Below are 15,691 nucleotides of genomic sequence, written 5' to 3'. Positions count from 1 at the left end.
ATTTCATTAATTGAATTCAAATTTCACCAGTTGCCATGGTGGGGTTTGAACCCAGTTCTGCAGAGCGTCATTCTGGGCCTCTGGAGTCCAGTGACATTAGCATCATTGCACCATCTCCCTTCACAGTGAGACGAAGAAGATTGGGGTAGAAGGTCCCGAAATTTCTGGAATGGGAGAGGGCGTGTCGCATTTACATTTTCACCTGGCGGAGTGGGAACTGAACTCCAGGTCCCAGATCCCCCAATTCTCAAGGATTCCAGCCAAATAGGACCAGACCACGGAACTTTGGAGCAACACCTGTTTGGCTGCTCCGGCAACTCGGGTGAGAGTTAAGGACCGCATGGCGCGATTTCAACAAACGGGGGGTGTTAGGTCCGGTTGCCATGGTTAGGTTTACTTCCCCCCCACCCCCCCCCGAGAAAATGGGCGAGCCGTGCTTTGATGTCAAAGTGGGCTAGTTGACCCGGTAACAGCTGCGATATGGAGGGGAGGAGGGGGAGACTCCCCAGCTGTGCTGATGAATGGCTCCATAGCACTGCGCTACCGGCGCTCCCGTGTTTTTCCCTGAGGAATCCCAGGCACTTCTGAAGGCTTCGGGCAATCCCAGTGATAAGGCTGAAAGCTCACCGGCACCACAGGGCACAGTGTCAGAGCATCACGCCCGGTCTCTCTTCAGGCGTTAAACCATAAGACCATAAGACATCGAAATTAGGCCATTCGGCCCATCGAGTCTGCTCCGCCATTCAATCATGGCTGATGAGTTTCTCAACCCCATTCTCCCGCCTTCTCCCTGTAACCTTTGATCCCCTTACCAATCAAGAACCTATCTATCTGGTATCTATCTAAGCAACCACAGCCTGTTTAGCAGGTTCTAGGCTGGAGCTCAAACAGTTATTTTTGTTGAGTGTGAGAGGTGATTTTTATCTCTAAGTTCTCAGAATAAATTGGCAGGACGTTTTAAAAACAGCTTAACACCTCATCTTCCAAGCTCTGATCAGAAAACCTGAGCCCCTCTTCAAGCACAGTTTCCAGTGGCATGAACTGCAGCTCAACTCCACCCAACGGCCTTCGATGGGGGTGAGACGTGGGCAGCGTGACCGTTCGTCCAATGAGTAGCTTCCGGTGCCCACAGCACCCCCTGTGGAGACCAGCCAGCGCTTGCTGTTGGCAAGAACAGAGACGCGGCTTTTCCAGGTGGTTAACGGCTAAACTGGTAGCTCTCCTGTTGAAGGGAAGAGGATGGGAGACATGAGAGGGGATCTCCTCTGGTGGAGCACATTTGAGTTGGCGCAATGGGAGTTTGGAATCACATTGGTCCTCTAGGCTCGATAATTTGATACCCAAGCCAAGTGTGTAGAGAGGACAGGCAGTCTCACCGAGGGACCTTGACATACAAACTTGGAACTGCGAAACAAAAATAAAAATACCTAGAAAAACTCAGCAGGTCTGGCAGCATCTGCGGAGAGGGACACAGTTACCGTTTCGAGTTCGTATGACTCTTCAACAGAACTAAGAAGAAATAGAAGAGAGGTGAAATATAAGCTGGTTTAAGGCGGGTTGGGACAAGTAGAGCTGGATAGAGGGCCAGTGATAGGTGGAGATAACCAAAAGATGTCACAGACAAAAGGACAAAGAGGTGTTGAAGGTGGTGATATTATCTAAGGAATGTGTTAATTAAGGGTAGAAAGCAGGACAAGCAAGGTACAGATAGCCCTAGTGGGGGTGGGGTAGGGTGAAGGAATCGAAATAGGCTAAAAGGTAGAGATAAAACAATGGATGGAAATACATTCAAAAATAATGGAAATAGGTGGGAAAAGAAAAATCTATATAAATTATTGGAAAAAAAAGGGGGGATCGGAACGCGAGTGGGGATGGAGGAGACAGTTCATGATCTAAAATCGTTGAACTCAATATTCAGTCCGGAAGGCTGTAAAGTGCCTAGTCGGAAGATGAGGTGCTGTTCCTCCAGTTTGCGTTGAGCTTCACTGGAACAATGCAGCAGGCCAAGAACAGACGTGGGCAAGAGAGCAGGGCGGAGTGTTGAAATGGCAAGCGACAGGGAGGTCTGGGTAATGATTACGGACAGACCGAAGGTGTTCTGCAAAGTGGTCGCCCATTCTGCGTTTGGTCTCTCTAATGTAGAAGAAACCGCACTGGGAGCAGCGAATGCAGTGGACTAAATTGAGAGAAGTGCAAGTGAAATGCTGCTTCACTTGAAAGGAGTGTTTCGGCCCTTGGACGGTGAGGAGAGAGGAAGTGAAGGGGCAGGTGTTGCACCTTCTGCAGTTGCATGGGAAGGTGCCGTGGGAGGGGATTGAGGTGTAGGGGGTGATGGAGGAGTGGACCAGGGTGTCCCGGAGGGAGCGATCCCTACGGAATGCCGATAAGGGGGGTGAAGGGAAGATGTGTTTGGTGGTGGCATCATGCTGGAGTTGGCGGAAATGGCGGAGGATGATCCTTTGAATGCGGAGGCTGGTGGGGTGATAAGTGAGGACAAGGGGGACCCTATCATGTTTCTGGGAAGGAGGAGAAGGCGTGAGGGCGGATGCGCGGGAGATGGGCCGGACACGGTTGAGGAACCTGTCAACCACCGCTGCGAGTTGGGTTGAATTCGACCCAGTCAGTTCAACGAGCTAATACTCTAATGGGCAGAGTGGTTGTGGCAAATGTTGGGATAATTATAAATATTGTTTTCCCAAAACATGCCCATCCCACTTAAAGAAGGAAGGATAGACTTGCTTTGGAAGCAAGTTCAGAAAAGGTTCACTCAGCTTGTTCCTGGGATGGGAGGTTTGTCTTATGAGGAGAGGTTGAGCAGGTTGGGCCTCTGCTCACTGGAGTTTAGAAGAATGAAAGGTGATCTTATTGAAACATAGCAGATCCTGAGAGGACTCGACAAGGTGGATGCTGAAAGGCTGTTTCACCCAGTGGGAGAGACTAGAACTGGGGGGTACTAGTTTAAGGATAAGGGGCTGAAATTTGCACTGAGCGGTCGGACACACACCCGACCTGCTCGAGTATAAAACGACGGGCGATGATGTCGGGCGAGCATCCCAGCATCATTGCGGACTTGCGCGATATTTAGACGGCAGGTGAGCGCCGGAGCTGGCAGTGTGCCCGCCGACAATTAACAGGCCTGTTCAGGCCTTCAAAGTAATACTTGACTCAAATTTTTCGCTGTCCATCTAACCTTACGGCTGGCAAGGCAGGCGAAAAGGCCAAGCGGTCTTTGGGTTTTTTTCAGGAAACCTCATCCACGGGCCGGATGAGGTTTCCAACAGCGATTGAAAATTGAAGAAAAATTTTTTAAATCCATTAGGGTGCACATGAGGGGACATGTTTTTAACATCGCTAATTTTTAAAAAATTTTTAACGTTATAAACCTTCAGCTCCCTGAGGCAGCTCTGTGCTCAATGTCGGGGCCCAATGGCGCCCAGCTTTGCGATCGCTCCTGGGTAAAAGTCCTGGCCAAGGGGGTCTCCCATTTACAACAGGGATTAGGGCGAATTTTTTCTCTCAGAGGGCCGTTTGTCTTTGGAATTCTCTTCCCCAGCGAGCAGCGGAGGCTGGGTCATTAAATATACTCAAGGCCGGGTTGGACAGGTTTCTGACTGACAAGAGATTCAAGGGTAATGGGAGACAGGCAGGAATGTGGAGCGAAGATCACAGCCAGGTCACCATGATCTTACTGCATGGTGGAGCAGCCTCACTGGGCCACACGGTCCACTCCTGCTCCTGATGGTTCTCGAAACAAGCCCCAACTGTTCATACCGTGTCCCTCAAACCCAATCAAATCCCAGAAACCCATCCTCCAAGAGGCCAAGGTACAGAGGTCGAAGGAGGGAGTTCCAGAGCTGAGGCAGCTGAAGACACAGCCGCCATGCAGGAGCAATGGATATTGGGGATGCACAAGAGGCGAGAATTGAAGGAGCACAGAGATCTTGGACAAAGCTAAAGAGATAGGCCATGGAGAGAGCTGAACATATGATGTGAGTTTTTAATTTGAAGCGCTGACTGGGTTGGAAGCCAGTGCAGGTCAGTGGTCACGGGAGCGATGAGGGGACAAGTTCTCGTGCAGGTTCCAACATGGGCAGCTGAGTTTTGGATGAAGCCAAGTTAATGCTGTTACATAGTGAGTGGCTCTGCATTATGGTGTCCTACTATATAACACTGAACGGAGCCTCGAACTCTTCAGCCCAAGTTCGAGACAACCGTGTTAGCTATGGTGCCAAGTTGGTGAGTGATTTCATCTGTAGGGTTGGATGCTGCTCCTTCATCTGGGAGGTCAAGTTCAAAATTAGCTTGAACTGACAGGACAACATTTCTACATCGCTGTTAGGGTCTTATATAAGCTGTTTGGTGGTGGCATGTTACATTCACTCAGGGTGCCTGAGTTATTCCTACGTGCATGCTGCAGAATGAAGGTGGTAGAGGCTCTAACAATCTTTCTATTGCATGAGCGACCAGGAATCTCTCTCGCTCTTACCACCTGCCCATGGCATGTGCTGGAAGGATTTGCAAACCTGTTTGGTTGTGGTGCGAATGCACCTTCCTTTCCTACCAGATCTTGGGGTGGGTCCCAAACCCCAGAGTTTCGAGGGCAATTAGGGATGGGCAACAAATGGTTGTCAGTGAAGCCCACATCCAAAGAAAGAGTAAAAAAAAACACTTAGTTTGGTCTGTATCTAACCCTGGGAGTGTTTGATGGGGACAGTGTAGATGGAGCTTTACTCTGTATCTAACCCCGTGCTGTACCTGCCCTGGGAGTGTTTGATGGGGACAGTGTAGAGGGAGCTTTACTCCGTATCTAACCCCGTGCTGTACCTGTCCTGGGAGTGTTTGATGGGGACCGTGTATCGGGATCCTTACTCTGTATCTAACCCTGTGCTGTACCTGTCCTGGGAGTGTTTGATGGGGACAGTGTAGAGAGAGATTTACTCTGTATCTAACGCCGTGCTGTACCTGCCCTGGGAGTGTTTGTTGGGGACAGTGTAGAGGGTGCTTTATTCTGTATCTAACCCCGTGCTGTACCTGTCCTGGGAGTGTTTGATGGGGACAGTGTAGAGGGAGCTTTACTCTGTAGCTAACCCTGTGCTGTACCTGTCCTAATCATTAAACTGTGACACTGGTTCAGAGTACCGATAAACCTCACTGCCTGCATTTTCTCACCTCCCCCACTGTAACCTCACCCATCTTGTGAGCCCTCAAGTCTTTGGTGTTAATTGTGATTCTAGCACTCTGACTTGTGTGTTTTCGTAATTCCTATCAGAGACTTGAGCACAAAATCAAGCCTGATATTTCAATGCAGTACTGAATGCGCTGCACTCTGCCAGAGGTGCCATCTTTCTGAGATCTTAAACTGTGGCCCAGGTGGGCTTAGAATAATCCCATGGCACTATTGGGAGATGAACAGGGGAGCTATCCATCATGTACTGGCCAACTTTTATCCCTCAACCAAATTTACTAAAGCAGTTTTGAGTGTCCATGTCACCCATTGTTGTTTGGGGTGTCTTGCTGTGTTTCTCGCATTACAAAACAGTGACCAGGCTTCAAAACAAAGTGCTTCATTAGTTGTAAAGTGCTTCATGTTGCTGTGTGGTTAGGAAAGCCACCATATAAATGCAACCTCTGTCTCAATGACCCAAACCTCCCTGTCGCTTGCCATTTTAACACTCCATCCTGCTCTCTTGCCCACATCTCTGACCTTGGCTTGCTGCATTGTTCCAGTGAAGCCCAACCCAAACTGGAGGAACAGCACCTCATCTTCCGACTAGGCACATTACAGCCTTCCGGACTGAATATTGAATTCAACAACTTTAGATCTTGAACTCCCTCCTCCTTCCCCACCCCCTTTCTGTTTCTTCCCCCTTCCTTTTGTTTTTTCCAATAATTTATATAGATTTTTCTTTTCCCACCTATTTCCATTATTTTTAAAACTTTTATGCCCCCCCACCCCTACTAGAGCTATACCTTGAGTGCCCTACCATCCATTCTTAATTAGCATATTTGTTTAGATAATATCACCAACTTCAACACCTCTGTGTTCTTTTGTTCTTTTGTCTGTGACATCTTTTGATTATCTGCTCCTATCACTGCTTGCTTGTCCCTACAACCACACCACCCCCCTCCACTTCTCTCCCCACACCCAACCACCCCCCACCCCCCAACTCCCCCACCTTAAACCAGCTTATATTTCACCCCTCTCCTTGGATTCACCCAGTTCTGCTGAAGGGTCATGAGGACTCGAAACGTCAACTCTTTTCTTCTCCGCCGATGCTGCCAGACCTGCTGAGTTTTTCCAGGTAATTCTGTTTTTGTTTTGGATTTCCAGCATCCGCAGTTTTTTGTTTTTATCTCTGTCTCTTATTGTTTGTCACCCGGGGGGGGATTAATGAGGCCAGAGAGGGTTACCCATTGGGCATGGACCATCTCAGCTTGACCCACTGATTTGGGGGCAGCTGGGAGGGACAGAGACTGAGATGCATCGGCCTATGTTACAAATTCTCAGATAAACCTTCTGTGGTTTGCTCAGTTTCGCAGTGACAAGGTAAAAAAATGAATCTGTTCTTTTACTAGTGGGTCGCAATATGGTATATATAAAAAAAAAATCACAGGGTTTCTCCCCTCTCTTGGAGCCAAAAAAAAAATGTCTCACTTGGCAACTTCGACAGGATAGACGGTATCTCTTGGAACGCCCTGGCGATACGCCAAGGCCACGCGACACGCAGAGCACCAGCCTGCATCAGACCACCAGATCTTCAGGCTTTATGAATTCACAGTGGTTGAAACATCTGCCTGAGCATCGTGTGGGGATTGTGGCACTGGCGGTGGCATTCTGAAGCAGGGCCTACCAGAATGGTCCCGCGTAGCGACCTGACCAAGATGTTGCTAAAGAAAACCCAACTGCTTCGATCGACGTAGCCCAGGGAAGGGAGCCTGTTACCCCCCCCCCAACTATCCTGGTTCGTCTCCACGTCACTCCATCCCCACGAGCCTTGGCTGGCTCTTAATGCCCTCGGAATTTGTGGAAACAACTCTGGGCAACTCGGGGTGGGTGCCCAGGCCTGGAGAACCCCTGCATTTGAACCCAAATCCAACACGCTTTAGGCTCACATCCAACTCCTAGTGGAGCCAATATGGACATGGTCACCAACAATATTTTTGCCTCTTCACTCCTCATCCACCAGTTCCCGACCTTCGGGGTTCAGTTCATGGAGTGCCTCCCCTGAGCTCCCATTTGTTGCCTTTCCAATTACCATAGAGGGCATTTTCCTAGATCCGGAGCCCCTGCCCTCACTTAAACAGCAAAGTATGTTCCCCGGCTTTCTATTTTGCTTTTGGAAATGGAGCCAGAAGAAAGTGCAGTTATGGTTCCTGCGAATCAATCCCGCTTGACAACAATCTTTGATGAACTGTATTAACGGAGTAGTGGTTATCAACAGGAGTCAATACCACCCTGAGTATCTGAGCTCAGCCTTATCAATGGCTAAAAGCATAAGCAGCAGCACTTCACTTGCACTCAATTTGGTCTACAGCATTCGCTGCTCCCAACGTGGTTGGTTTCCTCTACATTGGAGACACCAAACGCAGACCGTTTTGCGGAACACCTTTGGTCTGGCCGCAAGCATGACCCAGACCTCCCTGTCGCTTGCCATTTCAACACTTCACCCTGGTCTCATGCCCACATGTCCGTCCTTGGCCTACTGCAACGTTCCATTGAAGCTCAACGCAAACTGGAGGAACAGCACCTCATCTTCCGACTAGGCACTTTACAGCCTTCCCGACTGAATATTGAGTTCAACAACTTCAGATCATGAACTCTCTCCTCCATCCTCACCCCCTTTTTGATCCACTTTTTTCTAATAATCAATATTTTTTTTTATTTTCTTTTCCCACCTACTTCTATTATTATTTTTAACATGTATTTCCATCCATTGTTTTATCTCCACCTTTTAGCCTATTTCGAATCTTTCCCCCCATCCACCCACCCGCAAGAGCTATCTGCCACTTGCTCGTCCTGCTTTCTACCCTTATGTCCCCATTAGCAGATTCCTTGGCTAATGTCACCACCGTCAACACCCCTTTGACCTTTTGTCTATGGCATCTTTGGCAATCTCTTCTTTGCCGCCACCAATCACTGGTCCTCTATCCAGCTCTACCTGTCCCATCCTCTTAAACAGCTTATATTTCACCACATTTCTATGTCTCTTTAGTTCTGACGAGGAGTCATACGGACTCGAAACGTTAACTGTATTCCTCGTCGCAGATGCTGTCAGACCTGCTGAGTATTTCCAGGTATTTTTGTTTTTGTTTATCACCAATAGATGGTGTGGCGGGGACTAGGTTCCATTTTCTGAAGGCTGCCCTTTAATTGGATTTTTGATGCCTTTCCTGTCACCTCCGGATCCTGTGGCCCTTAACTTAACACATGGGAATCTGCAATGCCTCCCTGCAGGTGTCTCCCAACTAGGGATGGAGTATTTCCTGGGAATTTTCCTGAGAGGTACCGACTCCTGGATATTGATATCGGCCTGGACTGAGTGAACTGACCTCAGGAGGTACTATGGTTCATCTTAGTGCACCAGGAGGGGGTAAAAATCAGGCAGGGCTAATCCCCTGATCATTACCCATCAGCTACCACGCTCTGGATTGTAGACTGGCCCCCTTCCTGCGCTCTGGGATACCACCAAGACAAGGGAATTAGACTGGGGAGGGCAGAATGTGTTTGGAACCATTCAAGAGCCAAAAGCTTGAGGAGGAGTGGGGAGGGGATAGAGAATTTTGTTTGAGATGCCAGGCAAGACACTGAAATCAAACTCGTTGTAGTGGTACTGTCGTAGGTTGGACCCCTGCTTCCCTCAGACATATTGCGCACTCCCAGACAACGTCCCCTCCAATTAAAAAACAGAACAGGGTGACCAACTGACCCATATTTTAAGGGATTGACCCCCCTGAGTTGACCTTTTGAGACTCATCGCTAGGATAGCCTGTAGGAGACTGAACCTGGGAGTCTCCAGGGTGAGTTTGATTGATTCGAGAAGGTCTACACATAAGTGAGTCACCCAGCGGGGACGGAGTTGATAACATTGTGACTCAACAAAGATAAGTTGTAAGCTTTAAGTAACTCCCCACCCCTTTACTATTATGGTCTCAAGAGCCCATTCCCCCCAATTCTCCTGCTCACCAATTCTCACTGTCCCTCACTCATGGTAACCAGCAACCTCCCCGACATCTGTTAGGCACCCACATTATTTTATTTCATAAGAGCTGGTCAGGCTGCAACAGAAAGTGCCAGAAATTGTCCCAGATTTCCAGCGTCCGCAGTGTGTTTTGCCTTTATTGTAAGCGTTCCCTCCAAGCTAGGCAGCCCCACAATCTGAAAGGATCCATGCTGTGCAATAAAAACAGCCCGAAAGAAAGATTGGGACGCTCTGAAACATTCCGACTCTGAAGCAAGCCAGCAGCAAACAGTTCACAAACAGACCAGGTTCACAATGTCTGCTGCCACCACCCCCCCCACCCCCCCCACCCCCGCCCCCCCCCCCCGCCCCCCCCACCTTCCTCCTCCCCATCCCTCTGGCAGCCATCAGGCATCCCACCCAAAATAACTCAGGGACTTAGACCCAACAGAAGCCACGGAGTAGAGCAATCAAGGAGCAGCAACAGTACCAGCGAAGACATATTCTGGACTGAACAAGGAGACAGGGGACACACTGTCCCAGCGAGACATGTGGGATATTCACTCACAAGCCTTCACCAATACAGTTTAGGAACAATCCCAATGAAATTGTTTTGCCAGTAATACTCTTCAATTGTCATTATACCAATAACTACTGAAGACATAATCCCACAGCTCTCTCTCTCTCCATTTATAACTCAGTCTAGAAGTCGTTTGGACGGATCGAATGGTTTTTCATTTAGAACTGCCCTAGTGCCAACATTAGCAAGCCCACAGTTTACACACGACCATGCAATCTAAGGCTTTCACAAACCCCCCTCCTCCTTTTAAGCACACTCGCCCCTCTCCCTGCTCAGACACTGCTCGGGGGTCAATATTAATTGTTCCCCCACCCCCCACCACCACCCACCACCACCACTAATGGGTCAGCTACACATGAGAGAAACAGCCAATTTTAACCTTCAGGGCTGGCTTGCCGAGCGACCCCAGAGGCAGAGGGGAAGAGAGTGGAAAGTAAGGTTAGACCTGTTAGCTTTTCTCTCCCTCTCTGATAGACAGACGTGCAATTTGCCTCTCTCATCTGCACCAAGTATTATTTTCACTCATTTCCCCCCTTCATAGTTTTTCTCTAGGGATTTTTGTTCTGATGTCTTCACACTCTTTCCCACACAGAGGAAAGTAAGGGATTTGCTGGGAAGTGGTTTCCGTGGAAGGTAACCGAGGCGGAGAAAGATAAAGATAGTCGGAGAGAGCAGGGCATGAAAGAGACAGAGACCAACTTAGGGAAAATAGCGAGGGGGAGAGAGAGAGAGCATTAAAAGGAAAACAGGGACACAAGTCACACTTGTATACACATCAAAAGAACACTGTGTGGGAAAGAGTGTGAAGACATCAGAACAAAAATCCCTAGAGAAAAACTATGAAGGGGGGGAAATGAGAGTGAAAATAATACTTGGAGCAGATGAGAGGCAAATTGCACGTCTATCAGAGAGGGAGAGAAGCGCTAACACGTCTAACCTTAAACAGAGGGGAACACAATGATACTTGACAAGTATAATGCTCAAACAGTCATGAACACACAGCGATCCTCCCTAACATCGATCACCTCTTACATACCGAGTCCGAGCTGGAAGCTACTCCGCGTGTCCATGGTATCTTCAGTAAGCTTTCACAGTTAGCCCAGTTAACGCTGCCTGTCTCAAACGCGCGCCCTTCTCCCTCTCTGCCTGCCACAGTACTGAAATCATTCTGGTGAAGAGAATGAAAAAAAAACTTCCAATAGCAGTAGTCACCGACACACCCTGAAGGGGAGGAGAGACCCCGGTTAGCCCGGGTCAACCACTGAGGCTGTTTTGTTTTGAGGAAGAAGCGGTCTTTTCAACTGTAGTCAGGGAGACTCCCTTGTGGGTAGGGTTTTTTCTTTATATACCTGTAATCTTTCGTGTCCCACCAGCTCTCATGCAGTGGGGTGGGTTGGGTTGAGCCCCTAATTCCGGGTGTGTGTCTTACTTCTTCCCATTCTCCTGCTGAGCTATGCCCGTTGGAGTTTAGAGAGGTGATCTCTTCTAATTGAGGGGACTTGACCAGGGTGGGTGTTGGGAGGATGTTTCCCCCCTTGTTGTGTGGGGGTGCGGGGGGGAGGGAGTCTAGAACTAGGTGAGGGGGCACTGTTTAAAAATGAGGGGGGCTCCCATTTAGGATTTCAGCTCATTCGTCTGTGGAATTCTCTCCCCCAGAGAGCAGTGGATGTTGGCATTGAGTTAGATGGATTTTGATCAACAGGGGAAGGCAAGGGTTATGGGCTGGGGTGGGGTGGGGTGCATCCAGGGAAGTGGAGCAGTTGAGGCCACAGTCAGATCATCCATGGTCTTATTGAATGGCGGCACAGGCTCGAGGGGCCGAATGGCCTACTCATGCTCCTATTTCTTGTGGTTACCCCCCCTCTGTGCATCCTGCAGGTGCCCAAAGAATGGGCGCCCCTGAATTTCTGAGCCATTATTCCTAGATTGTACCTCGTTTTATATGTTTCCCATTCTGCCCCTCTCGTGATAGCCAGATGGGTAATTTGTTTTTACAGGGAGCTGGTATTCACCGAGCAGTTCAGGTGTTGGCTACGCCTGTGTTTGTTTGTGCCACATGGATAGGGGGAGCACTTCCCACACATGCTCAGTTGCAGTCTCAGTGGCAGTGTCAAAGCATCAGCTGGCAGCATTAAAACAAACAACTTGGCTTGACACAGACTAACAATAAAGTTCTGACTGTTGGTCACAAGCTTAAAAATGAGCAAACCTCTGGGAATGTTCACACTTCACTATCGCTGGGTCAAAATCCTGGAACTCCCCCATCCCCCCTACAACAGCACTGTGGATGTGCCTACACCACATGGACTGCAGTGGTTCAAGAAGGCAGCTCACCACCACCTCCTCAAGGAGGGGTAATTAAGGAGGGGTAATTAATGCTGGCCTAGCCAGTAATGCCCACATCCCATGAATGAGTAAAAAGGAAAGCTACCTATTTATAAATCTGTGCAGTCCTTACCAATTGCAAGTCCTTGCATCTAGTCTGCTATTCATATAGCAACTGTAAAACATGCCCCTGACATTTCAGTAAGTGATGAAGATAAGTAATCATGAAATTTCAACTTCAAATATAGAGAATTGATTTAAATATTTAATTAGCGGACACATTTTGGTAAAATAAATTGTTATATTTTGAATAAAATATTTAAGAAAAGCAATTTTACCCAACATGGGACTCGAAATGATGACCCTGGGATGCAAGGAGGTGGTGGTTTAGTAGTATTGTCACTAGACTGGTATTCTGGAAACCCAGGGTAATTCTCTGGGGACCTGGGTTCAAATATTGACCATGGCAGATGGTGAAATTTGAATTCAATAAAAATCTAGAATTGACAGTCTGATGATGACCACAAAACCATTCCTGGTTGTTGTAAAAACCCAATGGGTTCACTAATGTTCTTTAGTGAAGGAAATCTGCAGTCCAGCTAATTCAGACGCACAACAATGTCTTTGGCTCTTAAAGTGCCCTCTGAACAAGGGTAATTAGGGATGGTCAATTAATGCTGGCCTATTCCTGAACGAATAAAAAATAAATTGTGTACCAATCACCATAGGTGACACCACACCCTGTCCAGTCCTGTCACTTATCATGATCTGGCACCTCTGTCCTTTTTGCCCTTATTTATGTTCAGAGGGTAGATATGAGGGAAAACAGCTCAGTGCAACAATCTGAGTGGGATTGAGCACCCAGGGCCTATGTGTGGTCAGGTGTCAGCCATGGCTCAGTTGACAACACCTTTAAGTTCAAACCAGAAAGTTGCAGGTTTAAGTCCCACTCCAGAACTTGAATGCAAAAATCAAGGCTGGCACTCAAGTGCAGTACTGAGGGAGTGCTGCACTGCCGGCAATTGAGATGTTAATTGTTGTCCTCTTAAGTCAATGTGAAAGATTCCATGGGCTATTTTTGAAGAAAGAGCAAGGGGGAGTTACAGGGGAGACCTGACCAATACATACAGGAAAGATCACCGGCCTGAAATGTTAACTCCATTTCCTCTCTTCACAGGTGCTGCCAGGACTTGCTGAGTGCTTACAGCGCTTTCAGTCTTTATTTCGGATTTCCAGCACCTGCAGTATTTTGCTTTCGTGTTGGTGTCGGATAAATCTCAACCTGTGACAACACAGCTGGCATGACAGCTGGTGTAGCCTGAGGCCAGGCTGTCTGCGGTGCTATAAGCCCATAGACTTGCACGAGTGGTCACGACCTCTCAACCTGACAACTGGACCGAGGTGAGCTGTATAACATGCCCAACCCCCACCAGGCACTGGCTGCAGCTCACAACTGAGCACATAGGAGTCGTTACTGACTGTGGAGTGCGCAACAAGAGGCAAGAAAAGGATGAATATCGGAATCAGAGAATAGAATCATAGAAAGGTTACAGCTCAGGAGGAGGCCTATTCAGCCTATTCTGTCTGTGCCAGCTCTTTACAAGGGCAATTCACCTAGCGCCACCCGCCTAGCATCTTTTCCCTGCAGCCCTGCAAATATTCCCTCTTCAGATAACTATCCAATTTCCTCTTTAATGCCTCAGTTAAATCTGCCTCTACCAGATCCTCAGACAGCACATTCCAGATCCTAAGTGCTGGCTGTGTAAAAAAGTTTTACCTCATGTTACCTTTTGCTGCTTTTGCCAATCACTTTAAATCGGTGTCTCCTGGTTCTCGATCCTTCCAGTTTCGCCCTATGATCCCTCATGATTCTGAGTACCTCTGTCAAATCTCTTCTCAACCTTCTCCTCTCCAAGGAGAACAGCACAGCTTCACCAATCTATTTACATAGCTGAAGTTCATCGATCTGCATGGGAAGTGCTTAATTTTTAAACATTTCACAGGAAATTTCACAGGATGTGGGCATTGCTGGCTAGGCCAGCTTTTATTGCCCATCCCTAATTGCCCCTTGAGAAGGTGGTGGGTGAGCTGCCTCCTTGAACCGCTGCAGTCCATGTGGTATAGGTACACCCACAGCGCTGTTAGGGAGGGAGTTCCAGGATTTTGACCCAGCGACAGTGAAGGGTCGGCAGAATCCTATAATGGCCATGCCAACATCAAACTTGTCCTTTCATCATCACCAAGCCAACATTGAACATGTCCTCTCACTGGGTTTGTTAGTGAACATTTCTGATGTTCTTTGCAATACAACGGGGTGAGAATGTTCTAGAAACTGCCGCCGTTTGACAGTTTCGTTAGCCCTCCTCAGTTCAGAGCAACAGTTGTGGCTCCATAATTGACTTTAGCCTGATGGCAATCACTGTCTGGACTCACCCTCCTAGGATGGCCACTTGAGCCAGGTAACGGAGAGTTGAAGGAGAAAATTGAAGAATGAGAAAATGCAGGGAAGCAGTTAAACACAAAACCTAACACGGAGTGCTTTGCACAGAGGTGAGAAGGGATTTATTACATATCGTGACTGTGATTTGTTCTTTTCTGCCGATTCTCACTCCCAGGTTTTGAGAAGGCATACCCGCCTTTTGGAAACAAGACCCATTCCATTTCCATCTATTGATCGTGACTCAAGTTGTTTGGAACGATGAATGATTGAGAGCTGGTGTGTGAAGGAAGTCTTAACTTGCACTGAGGGACCATTCACAACAGGGCAGTGCCGAAACAAACAAGCTCAGCAGGAACCAGTTGGGGGGTGGGGGGGGGGGGTGGTGTTGCAGGGGGCACCGCAGGGAAAGTAAGGGCCCACAGAGGCAAGGCTTGCACAGCCAGCTCGGGTACACCAGCAAGTTGCTAGTGTCAGTCAGTCAGCGGGATGGGTTTTCACTCCCTTGGCCTGGCACTCATGAAGCGGTAAGTCTGTCAATCAATAAAAGCCATCGCAAATCAATTCTATTTTCCATATACTTTAACAGGCCTCAAAGCCTCAATCTTCCCCTAAGCACCTTCCCTACCGGCCCCAGCTGCCGATGATGCAGCCGCTGCCGATTCGAAAGGGGTTTAATCATCAGAAACCCCAGGCCGGAACATAACGCTCGTCGGGTGGGCACGCGCCTGAAGTCATGGCGCGCCCTCTCGTGGTATTTCGATCGGCGGGCGCGCTGTCGACTCCCACCCGTGCGCCCACCGACCGAAGTACCGCGAGAGGGCGCGACGAGGCGGTCTGGCCCCAACCGCAGGCGGCAGCCGGCATCTCGACCGCTCCCACCTGCCCCTTGCTGAGCCCACTCGACGAGGGCAAAATTCTGCCCCCCCCTAAGGGTACCTCTGCCTGGTACAAATGATAAAATGTGGAAGTCAGCACTTTACTGATGCCACTTTAGGTTGGAACTAACCTGGGGCCTGTGCCGCGCAGGCTCAGATCACGACCAGGGAAGATGGAACGGAAGTTGCCCAGTAGCGGTAAGTTTACTCTTGTGGGCTTCAGAGTGGCAAGAGAGTGAACCTTTGGTGTCGACAAAAATAATCTGGGCCGCTCCCACTCCTGGACATCTCA

At 48.7% G+C, this 15,691-nt stretch overlaps 1 protein-coding gene across 5 annotated transcripts in view; it reads right to left on the bottom strand.

Moving 5' to 3' along the window:
* LOC121271284 (putative adhesion G protein-coupled receptor E4P) overlaps positions 1 to 10,923 on the bottom strand; it is a 63,660-nt gene extending 52,737 nt beyond the window's left edge. For all 5 annotated transcript variants that reach the window (XM_041177154.1, XM_041177155.1, XM_041177156.1 and 2 more), the window contains exon 1: positions 10,796 to 10,923. In XM_041177154.1, coding sequence (XP_041033088.1) covers positions 10,796 to 10,829 — 34 coding nt within the window. In that variant the 5' untranslated portion in view covers positions 10,830 to 10,923. The remainder of the gene's footprint in view (positions 1 to 10,795) is intronic.
* Between the last annotated feature and the right edge of the window lie 4,768 nt (positions 10,924 to 15,691).

Source organism: Carcharodon carcharias, chromosome 30 (genome assembly GCF_017639515.1).
Source record: "Carcharodon carcharias isolate sCarCar2 chromosome 30, sCarCar2.pri, whole genome shotgun sequence".
Lineage (NCBI taxonomy): Eukaryota > Metazoa > Chordata > Chondrichthyes > Lamniformes > Lamnidae > Carcharodon > Carcharodon carcharias.
Note: the sequence above shows the minus strand (reverse complement) of the source record. Positions and strands in the feature narration are given on the sequence as shown.